This window comes from Cervus canadensis, chromosome 5 (assembly GCF_019320065.1).
Source record: "Cervus canadensis isolate Bull #8, Minnesota chromosome 5, ASM1932006v1, whole genome shotgun sequence".
NCBI classification, from domain to species: Eukaryota; Metazoa; Chordata; class Mammalia; order Artiodactyla; family Cervidae; genus Cervus; species Cervus canadensis.
The window spans coordinates 93,010,428-93,029,651 of record NC_057390.1 but is presented as its reverse complement, the minus strand read 5'-3'; the positions used below and the strand labels follow the sequence as shown (position 1 = coordinate 93,029,651).

General features: G+C 54.3%; 1 protein-coding gene across 9 annotated transcripts in view; it reads right to left on the bottom strand.

The window, feature by feature from the left end:
• The window catches only part of RALGPS1 (Ral GEF with PH domain and SH3 binding motif 1), a 296,430-nt gene that overhangs the window by 33,508 nt on the left and 243,698 nt on the right, over window positions 1-19,224 (bottom strand). For all 9 annotated transcript variants that reach the window (XM_043469590.1, XM_043469589.1, XM_043469588.1 and 6 more), the window contains exons 11-12: window positions 17,844-17,937; window positions 13,295-13,362 (exon numbers count right to left, since the gene is read on the bottom strand). In XM_043469590.1, coding sequence (XP_043325525.1) covers window positions 13,295-13,362; window positions 17,844-17,937 — 162 coding nt within the window. The remainder of the gene's footprint in view (window positions 1-13,294; window positions 13,363-17,843; window positions 17,938-19,224) is intronic.

Below are 19,224 nucleotides of genomic sequence, written 5' to 3'. Positions count from 1 at the left end.
AGCGAGTTGCAGATGAATGTTTAGGTGAATGGCATGATGCCACTTATGTAGTATTTTAAAAACCTAGTATATATGTTTATATGTATGCATGCATGCTAAGTTGCTTCAGTCATGTCCAACTCTGTGGGACCCTATGGACTATAGACCTCCAGACTCCTCTGTCCATGGGGATTCTCCAGGCAAGAATACTGGAGTGGGTTGCCATGCCCTCCTCTAGGGGATCTTCCCAATCCAGGGAATGAACTTGCGTCTCTTATGTCTCCTGCATTGGCAGGTGAGTTCTTTACCACTAGTGCTATCTGGGAAGCCCATATATAGGTATACGTGTAGTAAAATACAAAAATCCACACAGGAATAACACAAAATGGTATGGGGACAGTAGATACTTCCATATGGAAGAAAGGGAACAGATGGAGTGTAATCTATCTGTAAACAATTAAGGAGATATAAAGCAAATATGGCAAAATGTTCACTTCCGTTAAATATGGGTGGGAGGTACCATAGATATTCTCTTTGTAGAAAGGTTTCATGATTTAAAATGAACAGACTTGAAAAGCAAGTGGACACTTTCTCTGTGCCAGGTGCCGTGCTAGGGGCTGTGCTGGAGTCCAGGTCTATCCTTCCCCACCCTTTGCCAGGAACTGGGGGCTGCACGATGGGGCCTTGGTCGGCGGGCTCCCTTCTGCCTGGTTGTCTGGGCCACCTGGCCAGGTGGCAGGAGACAGCGCTGTCAGAGCTGCTCCAGGTCTTTGCTCAAAACCCATCAACCAGGACTTCCTGGGAGCTAAGACGCCATGCTCCCAGTGCAGGGGGTCTGACTTCCATCCCTGGTTGGGGAACTAGACCCCACATGCTGCAAAGAAGACCAGGCAAATTCAAATAAATAAATTAAGAAAACAAAACCCATCAACCTCCACTGTTAGCAGAAGTGTCCTTGCTTAAACCTTGCCAACTCTCCCACCTCTAGCAGGAGTGAATATAAATCTTTAAGTTAAAGGGTCCAGAGATAGAAAAGGAAACCACACACACACACACACACACACACAAAGAAAAAACCAGATGGAAGCAGCTGGGACCAAGATGGCAATGAGTGTGATTTCCAACAGACTCTGAGTCTCCTTGTACCTCCATCTGACTACATTAGCATATTAAATGACACATCCATTGGTGGCCAAGACTGGACATTAAGGACCAAAGAAGGATAGAAAGGGGGTGGCACCCTAATCCCTTGAAAAAGCCCCATCCCTCCCCCGGTAGACTAAGGCATCTGCCTCCTCATTATTAGCCTCACTGCTCATCCCTTTGTCTTTACTCTGAATTTAGTTCCCGCTTCTCCATTCTTTAGCCACTGAACAAAGCTTCTGCTGTGTTGATTTCAGCTTCTGTTCTGTCATTTGCCCACTCAGACCTGAATGGAAGTAATAACCTTCCTCCACTGAGACAGAGAGCTCAGACTTGTGTCGAGCAGGGGGATCCAGAAGACTTAATTTGATAAGAAGAGGGGGAGCTATTTGAGGTCCCGATTCCAGCCTGCATGTGGCATCATCTCAAGAACTGGGGCTCCGACAGACCAACCCATGACAATGACTCAGAGAGTCGTGGCCTGGACTTCGCCAACCCTGGGAGGGTCCATGGGAGCCAGTGAGGTCTGCGGCTAAGCTTTGTGTACACTTGCACTTTCCTGGGAGGGGTTCCACGTCGCCGTCAGCTTCTCTGAGACGGTCATTCTTAACCAGAGCATGTTTGTATCAGCAGCATCTGGAGGGTGTGTGAGAAACGGAGTTTCCTGGGCCCATCCCAGGAGGGCCCGGTTCTGCGGGCCTCAGGTGGGTCAGGGCTGCTGCTCTTCGCGTGGTTCTGATGGGCACCCCATGAAGAACTTCTGCTCAAAGCACCGGGATGAAAGCAAGTTCTGTCCTGGGGAGACATCTCGTGTAGCGGCCGCGGGGAGGAAAGGCGGCGTGGAAGCACCCGGCCTAGTTTCTGTTTTGTACGTATTGCTCAATAAATGAATCCGTGAGGAGGGTGGAATGTGGCTTGTTTATCAGCTGCCTGTACGCAGGATCACAGTCTCGCTGCCTGAGTCACTCTGGCTCCCACCCCGGGCTCAGTAAGTATTTTATAAAGGTCAGATTGCCTGGCTCCTCCCCGTGGTTGGAACCGGTGGTGTCCCAGCATTAATAACAGTGATAATTGAGCGCTGCAGGCCTGGTCTCTGGCTATGTGTGGTGTTGCCACCCAGAAGGTGGGTACTTGGAGGAGGCCCGCTCCACAGGTGAGAGAGCCTGTGAGCAGGACCTGGGCCCTGCACCACTATCTGGGAACTGGGGGCAGGGGGTGGTGGGCGGTGGCCCGTGGTGGGGAAGGAGCTCAAGCAGTTCAAAGGTCAGGCATTAGGGGGAAACTGAGGAAGGAGGAACATGGCGACACATTCGAGGTGATCTGATCTAAGTAGAAGGCACTTCTTGAAGGAAACGTGTGATGGATAAACGTCCAACTGCTGCTCCTGAGGAAGGGAAGGTGAGGGAGACTAACACCTATTGTGCATCAGCTGTGTGCCAGGCTTGTGCAAACGCTCCGTTGCTGAGTCCAAAGACTCCCGAGCCGTCAACACTCCTACAGCTGTCCTGCGGAGGCCTCCCTGCCCCCAGGTCACGTGGCCGACGGGAGCTGGGTTTGCTCCTTGAACTGGCCGCGTGTGCGGTGAGAAGTGGACACTCCGAGGCTCTTCTGGGAACCTCCCTGGCCTCGGCTCTCCCCTCACCCACTCCCTTCCCCACCTGTCTCCCAGAGGTTCCTGCACCCTGGCTCGGACCCTAGACAGGCTCTCCCGAGCCTCGGGACTCGCCTCTGGTCACGTCCACTCAGCTCCTGACTCCCCCTCCAGGCCGAGGCCCGGATCCGCCCCCTTCTTCTTGCTGCTTTGGGTGGGAGACAGGCCTGGCCTCAGATGCCCCTGAACTCAGCTGGGGGGAGGTGGGGGGCTGTGGTCTCCCTGGGCCCAGGGTCAAGTCTGATGCTTGCCTTGACCCTCTTGCCTTGACTGCCTCTCAGTGCCCTCCATCACTCCCATCCCTGCACTGTGGACCAACAGCAGGACTTTGACGCTGAAGCAGAAGAATTTCCATTCAGCTGGGACCTGGGCGGGGCGGGGGGTGGTGGCCTCTCTGCCAGTAAGTGACATTCTGCTACTGAAAGGCCTCACGTGCCAGCCCCACCAGGCCTGGGGTGGGGTGGGGGCGCCATGTGACAGCACCCGGGACACGTGTCTTCTGGGCCAGTTTGGAGCTGGGTGGCTGACAAGTTTGTTCCTCCGTGTCCACGGGGCGGGGGCGGTGATAATGGGCTGGGGATCTGGCCTGCCCTAGAGGAGTGTGGTCCCCGCTGCCCAGCCCGATATGGCACGAGCAGCTGGAAAAACTGACCACGCGGCTTGACTATCTCAGAGGATTGCTCTATTTTTCCTCAGCATAATTTTTCCATGAATAATCTTTAAGTGGCTGTTTCTTTAGCAGTTTTATTGGAACATATGAGAACTGACAGTCATTGGGGAACAAGATATCATGAACGAAATCTGGTTTTCATTACACTTCTCTCAAGAAACCAACATGCTGCCCAGCAGACCACTGACTGATTGGAAGAGAAAAGAACACAGAGCCTTCTAACAAGGGCTCTGGAGTGGGCGGGATCAAGGATGATGAATGGCGACAGCAAAGAACGTGGGACCCAGAGGCAGACAGGCCTGCGCTCCCACTGGTACCTGCCACCTCCTGGTGGAGCGACCTTGGGCGAGTCACCTCGCGCCTCTCAGCGTGAATTTTACGTCTGCAAGACAAGGGCACTAAGCTGGCCTGGCAGCCCCCTGGCGAGAAGGAAGGGACAGAGCGCTGGCCTCTCTCCTTCCTAACAACACCCAGAGGGGTGCGGCCCAGCCACTCTGAATTAGCTGACACTGCCTTCGTGGAGTCACAGTCAAGTGGGGACAGAGACAAGCATCCAGATAATTACACCCAGGAAAGACACCTGCTTTGATAGGAAAAAATGAAGAAATATGGTAATAGCAATAACTACATCAATGGGATAACTATCACGACTGTGCCAGAGCTGGCGATGGTAATGGGTGACATTCACTGAGAATCTACCAGGGGCCAGCTGCTGCTGCTGCTGCTAAGTCGCTTCAGTCGTGTCTGACTCTGTGTGACCCCATAGATGGCAGCCCGCCAGGCTCCCCCATCCCTGGGATTCTCCAGGCAAGAACACTGGAGTGGGTGGCCATTACCTTCTCCAATGCATGAAAGGGAAAAGTGAAAGTGAAGTCGCTCAGTCGTGCCCGACTCTTAGCGACCCCATGGACTGCAGCCTACCAGGCTCCACCGTCCATGGGATTTTCAATGCAAGAGTACTGAAGTGGATTGCCATTGTCTTCTCCGACCAGGGGCCAGAGACTGTGCTAAATGTTCTGGACAGAGGATCTGATGTCAGCATCACAGTAACACTGCCTCACAAGCCCTGTTGGCAGCATCTCAATGTTATGATGTGGCACCTGCAGTTGGAAGGGTTAAGGAGCTTTTCTGGGGCGCGGGGCTGGTGAGCAGTGGAAAAAAGTGACCTTGTGCTCTGTTTGTAATTCTAAAGGAAGGCGGCTCAGAAGCCACACACTACTCTGTCCTCGGCAGCCTCAGTCTCAGCCGTCACTTCCTCTTCTCAGAGGCGGCCTTGGCCGGCCAGCCAGCGCTGGGACACTGCGGGGGCCACGGGCCTCCTCTGCCCACCCATGGGGGCCACAGGAGACACGCCTGAAACACCCCCAGTGCCTCCTGTTCCTTCTGTACGTTTCTCTTGGAAGAGAAAGAAACGGAGGGAAAGAACTGGAGGCCCCTCCCGTCCTCAGGGGTTAAATTAGACCTTCACTGAGATACAGGGCCCTGCGTGGTGCAGAATTCACGGCCCCGAAGGTGGGAGTTCTCACAAAGAGGGTGACACCCCATCGTCCTGGGTGCACGTGCCCGGCCTTTATGGCACCCACTCATCCGAAGCTAAGTAGTTATGTGTGATTTCCTGCTGACTGTCCATCCCCACCCCCTACCCTAGGAGGCAGGGACAGTGTCCCCATGCCCAGCCAGGGCTGGGTGGGCAGTTGGAGCGCCAGCAGCGTGTGCCGAGAGCGCTGGCATGGTACCCACGGCTCTGCCGAGGAGGACACGCACCCGGGACGGAGAGCCTCGTTCCCACGGGTCCCGGCGGCATCGGAGCGGTCCTGCCCTGGGTCAGCGCTGCCCGATTCAAGCAACCTGGCAGCCCGGCCGCCGCTTACGGGCTGCGCTCCAAGTCTCGCACATCGGAGATTAATGGGAGGCAGCTGTGTCGGAGGGAAACGACTCAATCTGGAGTCACAAGACTCGCGTTCCATCCAGCCTCGGCTCCGGGCTGAGTGGGGAGCCGGGGTCCATTCTCCTTGGGCTCTGAGCCTCCGCATCGTCCCTGGAGGCCAGTATGACCGCTGCTGTGATCCGGAGCTTCGAGAGCACCAGCCTGAGTGTCTGAGGCACGGGGCCCATGTCCCCCTCAACTGCAAGGGGTTCCGTGTCTCCCCATTTCATTCCTGTGTTTCATTCATTCTCCATTTCATTTTGTTCCCACACTGGGGCTCTCACCGGGTCTGCCAGAGCCCTGAGCGCTCTGGGCCCCGGGGGCCCCTCTGCAGAGGAAAGCCTGTTTGTGTTGAAAGCCTTCTCTGGCCAGGTTTCCTGGTGGAGCCTGGGAGCCGGTGACTTTTACATTCACACGCGTTCTTTGTTTCTCATACATGCAACTCTTACGGGTCCTTACTGCGAGCCAGGCTCTATCTCACATGTCACTTGGTTTGCCCTGGTTCATTTCCTTCTGAAATATGGCATCCGATCACCTTTCAACTGCAGTGAGGCCCGGACGCTTTCTTCTCGCAGCCAGAGGCTCAGGTTCCCAGCTGCAGCAGGGCAGCAGCTTTGAGTCTTGGTTCCACTGCTTGACCTTGACCTTAAGGGGCTAGGATGGGAGACTCCAAGGATAAAGCAGACGTGAACTCCAGAGGGAACCAGCAAAAACTGGTTCCCTGTCCCTTGAGTCCCTCACCTAGGGTCCCCTACCCACTCTGAGAATATGAGGGCAGACAGAAGCGGTCACTGCCCTCACCCATGGGGGTGCTCTCTCACTTTTCTCAACCACAGTGAAGGGTCTCCAGGCCACGTGAGGAGCTTGCTATATGTCCCCAGCAGCTGGGAGACCCAGGGGACTCTGAGTGCCTCCCTCAGGCCTAGAGTCCACACGGCTGTGGCCACACCAGGGTCAGCTACACTCACAGGTTCATCTCGGCCAGGACAGGTGTGGCCTCCCACGGACCAAGGTGGTCCCTGTGAGTGGAGCTGGGGGCTGGAGGGGACTTCAAGCAGTAAGAAACGCTGTGGGCACCGGCTGAGGGCCCATGCAGTGCCCCCCGGAAAAGATCTGCGTCTGCTCAGGTCAAGGGGCTGTGGGGTCGCCGGAAAGCCCATGAACGTGCCCGTGAGAGGAAACAGCACCTGGAGTAGACACTGAGCCCACACCGTTCTTGGCAACCAGACCCTGAGGTTAGCTAGCTGAGGAAGGTAGACGGAAGTCCAAAATGGGGGGATGGCAACACCCCGACTCCACAGCCACAGCAGGAGGTCCCAGGCAGGGCAAGGGAAGGAGAGGTAATGCCAAAGCATGTTTAGAATCTACTCTTACACACACCCAGCCTTCTAAGGACCACGCTGGGACAGCACGCCACTCACAGTGTCAGTGGCAACATCATGGGTGTGCCAAGGTGGTCACCCAGGGCAGGGCGCTTCCTGCACTGCACCGATGATGGACAGCCCAGGGAGCTGCGGGGCCCTCTGGTGCATCCTGCTTCTTCCCTGTGCTGGGTACAGGCCACAGCCAGTCCAGACCCCTGGGCTCAGCAACTGGCTCTGCCCCTTCCTCCAGGTGTGAGATGGGGGGAGCAAGCAACCCAGAGCCTTTGCCTATAGGGCAGGTACACCCAACTCACAAAGTAGGTGTAGGTTCACCAGGCAAGCACATAGGACAGGTTTAGAGTAGTGCCTGGCAGAGAGTACTCACTCAAACGTGTCAGCTATTACTATCTTTAACCTGTTTCCCTACCGTGAACCAGCTGGTGTGGTTGGTTTTAACACAGGTCCACAAATTCTGACACTCTCATTGAGGGCTCAGTCTCCCTGTCCTCTCCTTGGGCCTGAAAGGCTTTTGAGATCGCATTGACCTACAGAAAGAAAGCTGACCGCCGAAGAACTGATGCTTTTGAACTGTGGTGTTGGAGAAGACTCTTGAGAGTCCCTTGGACTGCAAGGAGATCCAACCGGTCCACCCTAAAGGAGATCAGTCCTGAATATTCATTGGAAGGACTGATGTTGAAGCTGAAACTCCAATACTTGGGCTACCTGATGTGAAGAGCTGACTCATCTGAAAAGACCCTGATGCTGGGGAAGATTGAGGGTAGGAGGAGAAGCGGACAACAGAGGATGAGATGGTTGAATGGCATCACTGAGTCAATGGACATGAGTTTGAGTAAACTCTGGGAGTTGGTGATGGACAGGGAGTCCTAGAGTGCTGCAGTTCATGGGGTCACAGAGAGTCGGACACGACCGAGCGACAGAACTGAACTGAACTGAATTGACCTACAGACGTGGCAGAAAGGTGGGTCACACAGATGCCATGATGCTTTGAGGACCTCTGCTCTTGGAGAGCAATACCATGCAAGAGCTCAATGACTCGGAGGACCCCAGACACCAGGGAAGCCCAGGCCACGCCGGACGCCATGTGGACCTTTAGGTTCTGCCCCAGCCAGCACCAAGCATGTCCCAACGGTTCCAGCCCCAACATCCAGTCCCTCTAAGCCTTCCTGTCTTTCCCACTGAGACCCTAGTTGTCATGGCCATGCTGTCCCTCTATCCAGTCAGCATCAGAGCCTGTGAGGGCCAGGAGCGAACATTCCTGAATGGTAAGCAGGTGCCAGGCACTGTCTAAGGGTTTTTCCAGCCCAGCCTCAGTCCATGAAGTAAGCCTACATGAAGTATTTATGGTGGTTTAGTCGCTAAGTCATGTCCGACTCTTGAGACCTCATGGACTGTAGCCTGCCAGATTCCTCTGTCCATGGGATTCTCTAGGCAAGAATACTGGAGTGGGTTGCCATTTCCTTCTCCAAAGTATTTAGCTATTCCTATTCCCATTTCACCAATAAGAACACCGAGGCTCAGAGGGACCACGTGGATCGCCCAGCCCCAGAGCTAGGAAGCGCTGGAGCCGGCCCTGCACTCAGGTCTGCCCGACTCCAAGATCTGCCTGGCTTTTACCCACTGGGCAACAGAAGGAAGACAGAAAGGTGTGCTGGCGAGCAGTCCTGAAGGTACAGGAACCTGCGGCGAGCCTGAGCTTCTCCATGGACTTGCTTTGCTGCCAAGGAATCTTCAGAGAAAACCTGTCAGCTGGTCCAGCCACACGGAGGCGGGGCTCACGAGATCTGGAAATGTCTTCACCGGTTCCAAGGCACACACAGCACCAACTGCCCTCTCTCTCGGGGTCAACGTTCTTTATGATTTTTGCTCTCCAGGAAAATATTAGTTCATTTATATAAGCTAAACATTACATATGGGGGGAAATGGAAAACGTGGCATTCCTGGCCTTGTTTTTCCCCAGACCAGAAACTGAGAAGGTTTCTCCACTTCCTTTCTCACAGTCTGTCCATCTGCTTGTGCGGAGCCTCTGGCACGGCCGCTCCCCGGGGGGTGGAGAGGGGGGTGTGGGGGCATAGGAGGGACGCAGGGGGTAGCTGCAGCTCGGGGGACCACCTTGACACCAACCGAGGCCCCAGAGACCTCACAGGAGGGCTGCGTCCGACACAGAACCTGCGTCTCCCAGGCAGGGCCGGCGAGCTGAGCCGGGGAGCGAGTGTAGCCACAGAGCGAGGTCAGGCAGCTCACGCTGGCCTCCTGGGACTGCTGTTCCCTGGGCCCCCATCACTTCCTCACGCTGTCTCCTGCCCGCCTCCCCAGCTAAGGCAAGAACGAAGCCCACGAGGGCAGGTCTTCTCCAGGCACCTCGGGGGGCCTGGCTCACAGCCGGCCCCTGGCATGTGAAGCCTCCAGTGAACGGACTCTCCTGGGGCCTTTCCTCGGCAGGTGTGGGGGTGCCTGCTGGCTGGAAAGAGCCCGGGGCTGTAGCCCCAGCCCCCTCCCAAGGAGCCGAGGGAGGCTGCGTTCCTCCCATTCCTGGGACTGCAAGAGGCACATTCCTGTCCCTGGTCTGGTCGGGCTTTTGCCACGCAGCCCCATCTAACTGCCAGACATGGAAGACCTCCCTGGAGCTGCCCTCTGTCCCACCCGCATGGGACCCCGCAGGTCCCCACTGCCGTCTGGAGGTGGAGGCTGGGAAGCCAGGATCCCTGAGCGTGTCTAAAACCTTCCAAACACTCCTGGGTCCTCTGATGGTCCATGAAAACCTTAACACCCTGCTTCCAGGCTGGAGCCGCAGCTGTGGAAAGTCAGTGGCAGTCGCTCCTGGGTACCGAGGTCTGCTGGCCTCAGCACTTCGCTGGGAGGAGCATGGAGTCAGCAGGCAGCTGGAGAACCAGGTGCCCACAGGCCCAGCTGGGAGCCCAGAGACCAAGCACCCCACACGCGGGGCTCCGGGAATTCCAGGCCCGGGGAAGGCAGACACGGGACAGAGAAGCACAGACAGCTGTTGCGTTTCCACAAGGGAAGTGCCCTGAAGCACGGAGAGCTGCAAGAGGGTGCAACGCAAGGCCAGCAGGCTCTGGAAACCGGCAGGTAGTAGACGTTTTAGGTTTGCAGGCCTCAGGGTCTCTGTCTCAACCTCAACTCTGCTGCCATAGCGAGCAAGCAGCCAGTGTGTCCACGGCTGCGTGGACACAAGCCAGAGTGGCCTGCATCAGAGCCAGGTACGCCATTCCCCACTGTAATGGGGGCCTGACCTGGTCGGGGAGCGGGAGGAGAGAGAGGAGGAATGATTTCCCCAAGCACGAGTGATGACCCAGGGACAGAGGCAGAAGCATAACATTGACAGTAATAACATCATCCTAATAAAGTTACATTTGATGAGGGTGTTCTCCATGTCAGGCACACATGATCTTAACAAATTCTTCACAACCACTCTCCAAGGGAGGTACTACTATGCCCACTTTACAGATGGAGAAATCAAGGCTTGGCGGGTACACGGGGTGTTCTGTCCGACCCTTCAGATGAGTTCTTCACCCAGCTTGGTGCCCTTGGGAGGCTGGACCCAAGAGGCATCTCTTGGCTCCCTCACCCCAGGCTTCCAGCTGGGTTTGGCCGAAAGGAGGCTCCAGCTGCAGATACGGTGGGAGGGCGGAGGAGAGAGAGGGCAGGGCATTTCAGCTCCGTCCTCCCTCCTCCTTTATCCTTGGCTACCACAATTCCTGCCGAGCTGACCTGTCCTCTGTGACTCAGCACTTGTTGGAGTTGGTAACATTTTTTTCTTCCCCAAGTCCTTCAGCCTAGAGATGCTGGGGACCTTGCTGTCCGTGCGTAAAGTACTTATTCCTACTCCCATTTCACCTTCATTAAGTCTCTTCCTGTGAGTCATCTGGGGGCAATTCTGTTTCCTGCCAGGACTCTGACTGATGCTGGAGGTTAGTTAACTGGCCGGCTTCTGGTTTCACATGGCCAATAAGGCCAATAAACACCGGAGCCAGGTGGGGATGACGGGGGATGGGATGGAAGGAGAGTAGGCTGAACCTTGAGGAGGCTGAACCTTGAGGAGGCTGGACCAGGGGCTGGGTCCCGGCTCTGGTACCAATTTCCATCTTAGGCAGGGCTCAAAAGTGAATGCAGGCACTTCCCCAGTGGTCCAGTGACTAAGTCTCCATGTGCCCAGTGCAGGGGGCCCGGGTTTGATCCCTGGTCAGGGAACTGGATCCCACATGCCGCAACTAAAGATCCCGTGTGCTGCAACTAAAACCCGGTGCAGCCAAGACAGAACTATCGTATTTTTTAAAAGTGAATGCAGCGCCTCCTTTCCTGCCCCAGGGCTCGGTGAGTGGTCTGCTTCTGCGGGCCCCCAACTCACAGTGTTAACTTTTCTGTGCCTGGCTCCTGTCTCCACCTGGGGCACTGGGAGATAGCTAAATCCTCCAGCTTGTCGGGCTGTGGGGACCTGACGGCACCTGGGGAAGGCCTGAGATGCGCTCATCCCATTCAGGTGTGCTAATCGGACAGGTGGCTGCTGCTGCTGCTGCTAAGTCGCTTCAGTCGTGTCTGACTCTGTGCGACCCCACAGACGGCAGCCCACCCGGCTCCCCCGTCCCTGGGATTCTCCAGGCAAGAACACTGGAGTGGGCTGCCATTTCCTTCTCCAATGCATGAAAGGGAAAAGTGAAAGTGAAGTCGCTCAGTTGTGTCCGACTCTTAGTGACCCCATGGACTGCAGGCCACCAGGCCCTTCCGTCCATGGGATTCTCCAGGCAAGAGTACTGGAGTGGGGTGCCATTGCCTTCTCCGGAGAAGGTGCAGGGACCTCTTATTCAGACTGACCAGGAGACGGAAGGGCAGAACCCTCTGTATCCAAGCCCACTCTCTGCTCCAGGACCGCGGCATTCCCTCTGGAACAAACAGCCTTGAGTGGTCAGCGCTCCTACACCCCTCTGATGGCTCCCTGCCCCGTCAGGTGTATGTGAGCATCAGGAAGGAACACGGCTGACTAAGCGGGAGAAGGTTCTAAAACAAGAAGGCAGAGACGAGACCAGCACTGTGAACTTCTCTCTGGTCACCTCTGCTGGTGGGTCATTCGCCATGTGCAGAAGGCAGTGGACGTGAAAGGAGACCATGGGAGACAGTTTCCTATTGGGCTCATGGAACCCTGTGAGGATCAAGTTTAGGCCAGGACTCTGTCTCTTGAGGTGCAGACAGCAGTATCCCCAAGCTGTGTGGATTAACCAGCATCTCCCTCTTTCTGCTAAGTTACCGTGGGACCCTGGGGGTGGGCTAGGGGCAGGGTCTAGCCTACACGCTGGAGCCGGGAGAGGCTGGGAAAGGGAAGGCGCCTGGAGGAAACCCCGGAGCCAGGGCAGAGGCCTTGCCGGGCGGGGCCAGTGAGAGGCTGCGACACAGCCTCCTGGGGCCCTAGGGTCCCAACGCAGCAGCACCGCTGCAGCAGCCTGGCTCCAGAAAGGGGAGAGAGTGGCTGGTGAGCAGGTCAAGAGGTCGGGGGCAGGGGTCATGACACCAGGCAGCAGCCTGAGACAGCCACCTCCTCACTAAACACTCACCGCCTGTCAGACTCTACACCGCATGCCCTGCATGTATCATTTCAATTTTGATATTCCAGCAACTCTGGGATGGGAGGCTTATTATCCCCATCTTATGGGTAAGGAAACTGAGGCCCAGAGGGTGTAAAGTTACTTGTCCAAGACTGCAGTGGCCTGGCACCCAGGTGGTGTCACATAAGCTCAAACCAGGAGGAAGAAGTACAATTGAACCCCAGCCTGCAATCTGGTCCTGCCCAGAACAGGAGCAGAGACCAGCCCCAGCAAGAGCTGGGCACGACTTAGCCACTGAACAGCAACCAAAAGGAAACTGTCCCAGAGACGACTCTGAAGCAGCCAACATTGTGTACAGGTGCGCAATGTGCTTTAAAAGCATGAGTGGCCCAGTCCTCAAGGTGAGAGCTGGTTCCACCTGCATTTTGTGGATGAGGCTGCTGAGGATTGGAGAGGTACAGTGACAGAGCTGGAAGCAGCAGAGCTCTACTTGGACTTCAAAGCCTGGGCCTCTTATCTCTATGGGACGCCACGTGCATCCCAAATATGGGAATAAAACCGATGCCCCAGGAAGGTGAGCCCTCTGTGTGTGGTGGGACCAAATGCCCCAGGCATCCCGTGCACCCCTCTGGGGCTTGTTACCCCAAGCCTGGGTGGGAGGCCTGATGACAAGTGTCCAGGTGACCTGGAGAGTGTCCTGGGTTTCTCTACCCAGTGCAGGCCTCCAGCTTGGACTCTGATCTTGCCTCTGTTGGGTCTCAGACTCTCCCAGGGAGCCCCAGCCCAGAGGTACCCTACAGGAATCCGCTGTGATCAGAAGCCTGGGCAGGCTGCAGGGGGTGGGGGGAGGCGGCTGTGAGCAAGGATGCTGAGGCTGCCAGACAGCAAACTGGACTCTGGTCTTTGGCTCCACAGGCAAGGCCAACCCTGGCAGCCACGTCTGGGCCATCGGCGAGTCTGCCCCCACCCGAGGGGCTACGATACCTGCAAGATCTTCCTTGGAAGAGACTAGTCTCGGGGAGCTGCTTCCTGGTTCAATTCGGAGTGACAGTCTGAAAACAAAGATTTTCAAAGGATTAGATGGGCTCTAGGGTATCAGAGGGGGAACCGGACATGTGCAAGCTGGGACCTGGGAAACTGGACTGCTGCTAAGGGCTATTCCAGTCATGGAGCCAGCAGTGCTCTGAGGTCTGCTCCAGATCACAGACACGGCTTTCCAAGGTCCCCGAGGGGTTTCCATGACCAAGAAATAATGGCTAGGGAAGACACAGTAAGTAGTGTAATTGTGGCCCCTCACTGCTGGGCACAGATGTGTTCCTGCTTAAGGCAACACTATGAACTAGGACCACCATCCCCGTCCTGTAGATGAAAAAAGTGAGGACCAGCGAGATTACACAGCTCCCCCTAGATGTGCAGGGCTAACAATTGGCCGAGCAGGGGATCAGGGCTGTCTGACCCCAAGCCAGGGGGTTTAATCATTACACTGCATTCTCAGATGCCCCCAGAGAGGCAAGACATAGTAGTTATTGCTGTTTTTCTTTAAAGCATCGATTAAGAAACTTCTGACTGAAAATGACAGAGTGAAGTTGGATGCCAGTCTCCCTCACCCAAGACCAACAAATACAAAAACACTCAGGAGTAAAAGAACCCCGCAGCTGCTACTCAACAAGGGAGGGGGCATGAACTCCAAGAACTTGTAGCCAGGGAAAGAAAAAGTGGATTGCGTAGCTGAATGAGCCATCACGTCGCCCAGCTCCCATCCTGACCTCGGACTTCTCAGGGGGTCTGCGCGGCTCCAGATTCAGAAGAGACACAGATGGGGTGGTGGGTGGACGGCGTGGGGGATGCTCTCATAGAAATGAAGGATCCATGGTGCGGGGGGTGGGGGGTGCGTCATCTGAAACCTGAGGGTATCCCTTTCTGGAATGGGATTCAGCCCCCTGTTAGATGGAGGAAACAGTGATGAAGGCCTTTTGACAGAGCCCCCTTCTCTAGAACAGATGGCTTGTTCCTTGCCTCTAAGGAGCCAGAGTCCTGCGTGTCCCCAGGCCGCACAGAGGGCCCAGACTGAGAACCCCTGTGCCTTTCAGCACAGCGGAAGGAAAATCAGCCCATCCCACACAGCGCAACAGAACCAGGCGGCGCCTCCTTCCATCAGAGCTGCGGACTAGCCAGAGGAAACCTCTCTTGTGGGGGCGAGATGAAAAGAAACAGTATGGCCAACTCAAACATCCTCGCAGAAAAAGGGGACAGAGGGAGGGAGAGAGCATTGTCTAGATTGCTCGGCCCAGAAGGCAGCCCCAGGGGACACGGGAAAATCCCCACAGGTGCTTGAGAATATGGGTTGCATAGAACCAAACCTGAAAAATGAGATGGGAACACAAAAGATGAAAGAGGAGACTGGAGACCCCAGGGAACAAACCAAGGACAGAAACGAGAGGACTGAAGGGATACCAAAGGAGAAACAGATCAACTCCAGTGACTGAGGATGAAAGAGATGGCGATTACAGCCATTAGAAAGAAGTTGATGGACACGAAAGACAGAGAGCATCCAGTGTATGGATTCCCGGAATGCCGGAGAGAGAAGAGCCAAAAAATGGTGCAGAAGAAGTGGTCAAAGATAGAAACCAAAAGAATTCCTCTGTGATGAAGAAAGAGCATATGCCATTCCAGGGAAAGCTCCACTCGGAGGCATTCCCCTTGCGAGGCTTTTGAACTTCAAGGGATTCTTCCCACGAGGTAGACAAAACAAGTCACTTACAAGAGGAAAAATCTAGACTGGCTTGAGACTTGTCTACAGCAGCACCCAGTGTCAGACGGCACTGGAGCGGGTTCTCTGTGTCCTGCGGGAGGGAAACCAAGGTGCCCAGCAAGTTAGACGCAGGTGTTTTCATGAAAGACATCAGAGCGTGCAGGACTTGAGCAAACCTACTTCACAATGAAACCCAGCTAAATAAAGGACTGAGTTTAAAACAAAGAGTCCAGGAATGGAGAAGCGACAGGTGGTAAGAACTGAAAACGTTTAACTAAAACGATTCCTAAAGAGTAGGAATCACGATTCCTGAACATGATGTGTATGTTATAAACTTGGAGAAACAAGAAGATAACTAACGAGGAGTTGGAAGGTGGTGCAGGGGAGGTGAAGGAGGCGGGTGGAGCTTGCTAAAGATCTCATCTTTTATGACCCAAGTCAACGGGCCCTGCTCACCATGGAAATCTAGTTAAAACAGAACTTAGGGACTCCAACCTCGTCATGTTCTTCCTGACCTCTTCTGTTAATCTTAGAAGGCTCTTTTTAGGGAATAATATCTCTTATTTAGGGAATAATATCTCTTATATAATTTAGGGAATAATATCTCTTATAGAGAAATGTTTATCTGAAGAGCGGCAATTCCTTATGTTTTATTTCAGTTCCTTTTTCTGGTTAAAGTAAAATTGAAGTTGTTTTAATTAAAAAATAGCAAGTGCAGTATAATCCAATTTCAATAAATTCTATTCTTGCATCCATCCATCTGTCTATCCATCCTTCTCCATGTGTATATATGTACTTTCTATGCACAGAAGAAGGTCCAGAATAATGCTCATTTAATGCCAACAGTCATGCTTTTTAAGTGGCAGGAATTTGGGTAATTTTTCTTAAATAAAGTAAAATAGATGAAAGACTGAGGAAAACAAAACACTGGTTGGGCTCCTTGGCACAATGTCTTCAAAGTAAGAGGAAGCCTGCATCCTCAGAGGTGGGGATCAAGTCTCTGGGTGTGCACTGGGCCATGGAGTGTGGGTTCCTCCAGCAGAGTCACAAGCCCTGGGCATCCTTTGTCACTCAGATCCAGGGCCTTCCTAGGAAGGGACCCCCTCAGTGGTCTGGGCCCTGGACAAGAACACAGCCTTCCTCCCTGGGTGTGCCCACTTGGACCACAACAAAAGGCCTTTGTGAAATCCAGACATTAAGTGCTAGGGGTATTCATTGTCCTTCAGAATGGAAGGCGTAATTACTCACAATTTGCAGCTTGTCCAAGGATTAGCTCATGGTCAGAAGTATTTATGGACCATTTTTCTCCTTAAAGTATATTAGTGTTAATGAAAAACTACTGTCTTTTTAATAAAATTATTGGCACATGAATGGAAAATATTATCCCAGAAGCTAACTAGGAATAATTTCCCACTCCAGGGTACTCTTTTCAGGAACAGCAAATGCTTTGTAAGTAACAATGAGCAATTTGTGGCAAACACAATTTGAATGGTCATCTCTGGCCCTGATCTATTGCTGTTATGATTATGTAACAGATCAAAATGTATTACATTCTATTTTAACAAAATATTGTACAATAACAACTAAAGGTATCACCTCTATATATCTAAAGACAGCCAACCATTAGGAGGACCATGTTGGGAGCTTTGGAAACAAATACAGATTTCCAGGCCCCATCCCAGACATCTGGGTGGCTAGAAGGCTTCCTAAGTGTCTCTGGCCCACGGTCAGGGCTGAAATCCACTGCCACAGAGCTGGTGAGGATGGTATTACTTCAACAGCCATTCCCAAGGTCTTGGTGAATGAAAACGGGTAACCTGAAGGTGTCCCTAGTGGCCACAGTTTCCAACAACTTAGATGAAGAGCAAATCATCAAGCTGACCACATTTTTAAACGTAAAACTGGAAGAGGTTAAAAAATACATTGGAGAGCAGGATTCAAACAGATTATGCACGCTTTACTGGCAGCAACCAATAAGATAAGATTTAAAAGAACACATGCAAAGCTGGTGTTTAGAGGGGGAAATTGATCAATTACATGACATTCAAGACTAGCCTTGATAATAGGCCGTGTGAAAAGCCCTGAGGTTCTGAGTTGACCTCAAGCTCAAAATGAGCCAAGATGTCCAGTTGATATGGGGGACATGTAAAGGTACTATACTCCAGTAACAATTCAGCAGGAAAAAAAAAATATGGACAGACTCAACATGAAAAGTCCTCCTTCTCCCTCTAATTACATAGAAATGCTGGATAAATTCCCAGCTGCCACAGATGAAGAGAGAACTGAAAGCCAGAGCAGGTGAGTGGGAGACGAGGCCAGAGGGCCCACCAGGGTCTTCAAGGGAACTGGGTATATTCATATGGGCTGCATGGAATGGAGATGGAGCCTCCACCAGCGCCAGGTGGCGAGAGTCCAGCAGCAAGTGGGGGCCCCAGGGAGCTGCCTTGTCCATGAACAGGCTCTTGAGAACTCTGGCAGCCCGGCGATGACTTTAGATAGCTGCCCTTCCACTCAGCGCTCTGAGTGGGGAGTCCGTCATGAGAACCTGGAGCTGTGGTGCCCCAATTTTACCCTCCCCATATGGAAAAAGCCACGCTGAGAAGCTGATGGAACACCGTCCTTGGTCCAGGGGGGGGCCTGTGGGGGGCGGGCCGGGGTGGGAGGAGATGCTCAGCAGCCGCGCTCTGGGCTCTGTGGGGTCCGAGGTCACTGAACACACACGTGCTGGGGTGGGGCCCGGGTGCTGCCGCACAGGTGGCCGGGGGCGGGGTGGGCACTCACTTGTAGTTGTCGTCCTCCACAAACTTCTGGAGCTCTTCGATGTAGCGCACGGACTTCAGGTACTTCTGCACATGGGGCAGGGTGGTGAGGTGGTCTGCAGGAGGAGGACAAGACCCAGAGGCTTCAGTCTCTCCCCGTCTCTGGGCCCCACATGAGACAGGACTGAGACACATAGGCAGTCTTTCAACAGTTGCTGATGATCCCTTGGGCCAGGCCTGTGCTGGGCACTGGGCACAGAGTGGACCCTCAAGGCATGCCCCCCCAGATGGCTGGGCCACAGACCCCACACCCTGAGGTCATCAGAGTTCCTTGGCTGGGGAAAGACGGGTCTTGGCAGGGGGTGTGGGTGGGGAAAGATGGCCTCCAGAACAGACCAGAGCCAGGTGTGTGCCCTCAAACAGGTTTCCACTGGAATAATTGGACCAGTCTCCCTCACCTACCCCATCCCCTCCGTGTGACAAGAATGAATGGATCCTGTCCAGCCTGGTGAACAACCCAAACCCAGACCTGGGCGCAGCCTGAGAGCCTGGCTGCTGCGTCCTGAGAAGATAGGGAGGGGCCGAGACGCTTGAGCACCTGTTCTGTGCCAGGCTCTGCACCGGGTGATTTCTAGAAGCCATCTGGCCTCAACCTTTGCTCCTGCCTCATTTCCAGGAATAAGATGCGCAGAGGAGGAAGCCCCAGTAACTTGCAAGGTCACTCCACTGAGAAGTTTTGACCCGAGTCACCTGTGCCTCAGCCACACTGCGCTGTCTCTCTGTCCCGGGCTGACTGATGTCAAGTGCTCTCCTCCGACCGTCATGGTCACTGCACTCTTTCTGAGGGGTCCCCACACTCTCCCTGATCCCCTCTCTGCCATTCCCCACTGGCTGGGACAGAACTGGTTGAGGAGGGAGGTGGAGACAGTGGAGGAGGCCTTGGAGAGGAGCAGAAAAGAGGGTAGGGAAGGGCCGCTGCTTTCCTGGGGTGGGGTGGGGGTTGGCAGTGCATCTGGGTGCCAAGATGAGCCCCTGATGGCTCTGCCCAGTAACTGTGAGATTCTCAGGGGTCATTCGGTTTTCTAGGGCCTCAGTGTTCTGGTCTCTGAAATGGGGATAGGAATACCTGCTTCACAACGCTGATGAGGGGAAAGATAGAGGTACACAGAACCGCGGTAAGAGTGAGCGTTTCCTGAGCTCTGATGAAAGGCTGGGGCAAAAGGGCCCTGCACACACACCTCCCTGTTGTCACTGATGAGAAAACCTCAGAGAAGACAGACTTTTCAAGAGGCAGGGCTGAGACATGAAGCCGCCTCTGTCTGACCCTGAAGCCGAGTCTGTAATTGCTCTGCTGGCCAGCAGGACCAATGCTGAGGCCCCAGGAAGTGGAAAGAGCCCTGGGA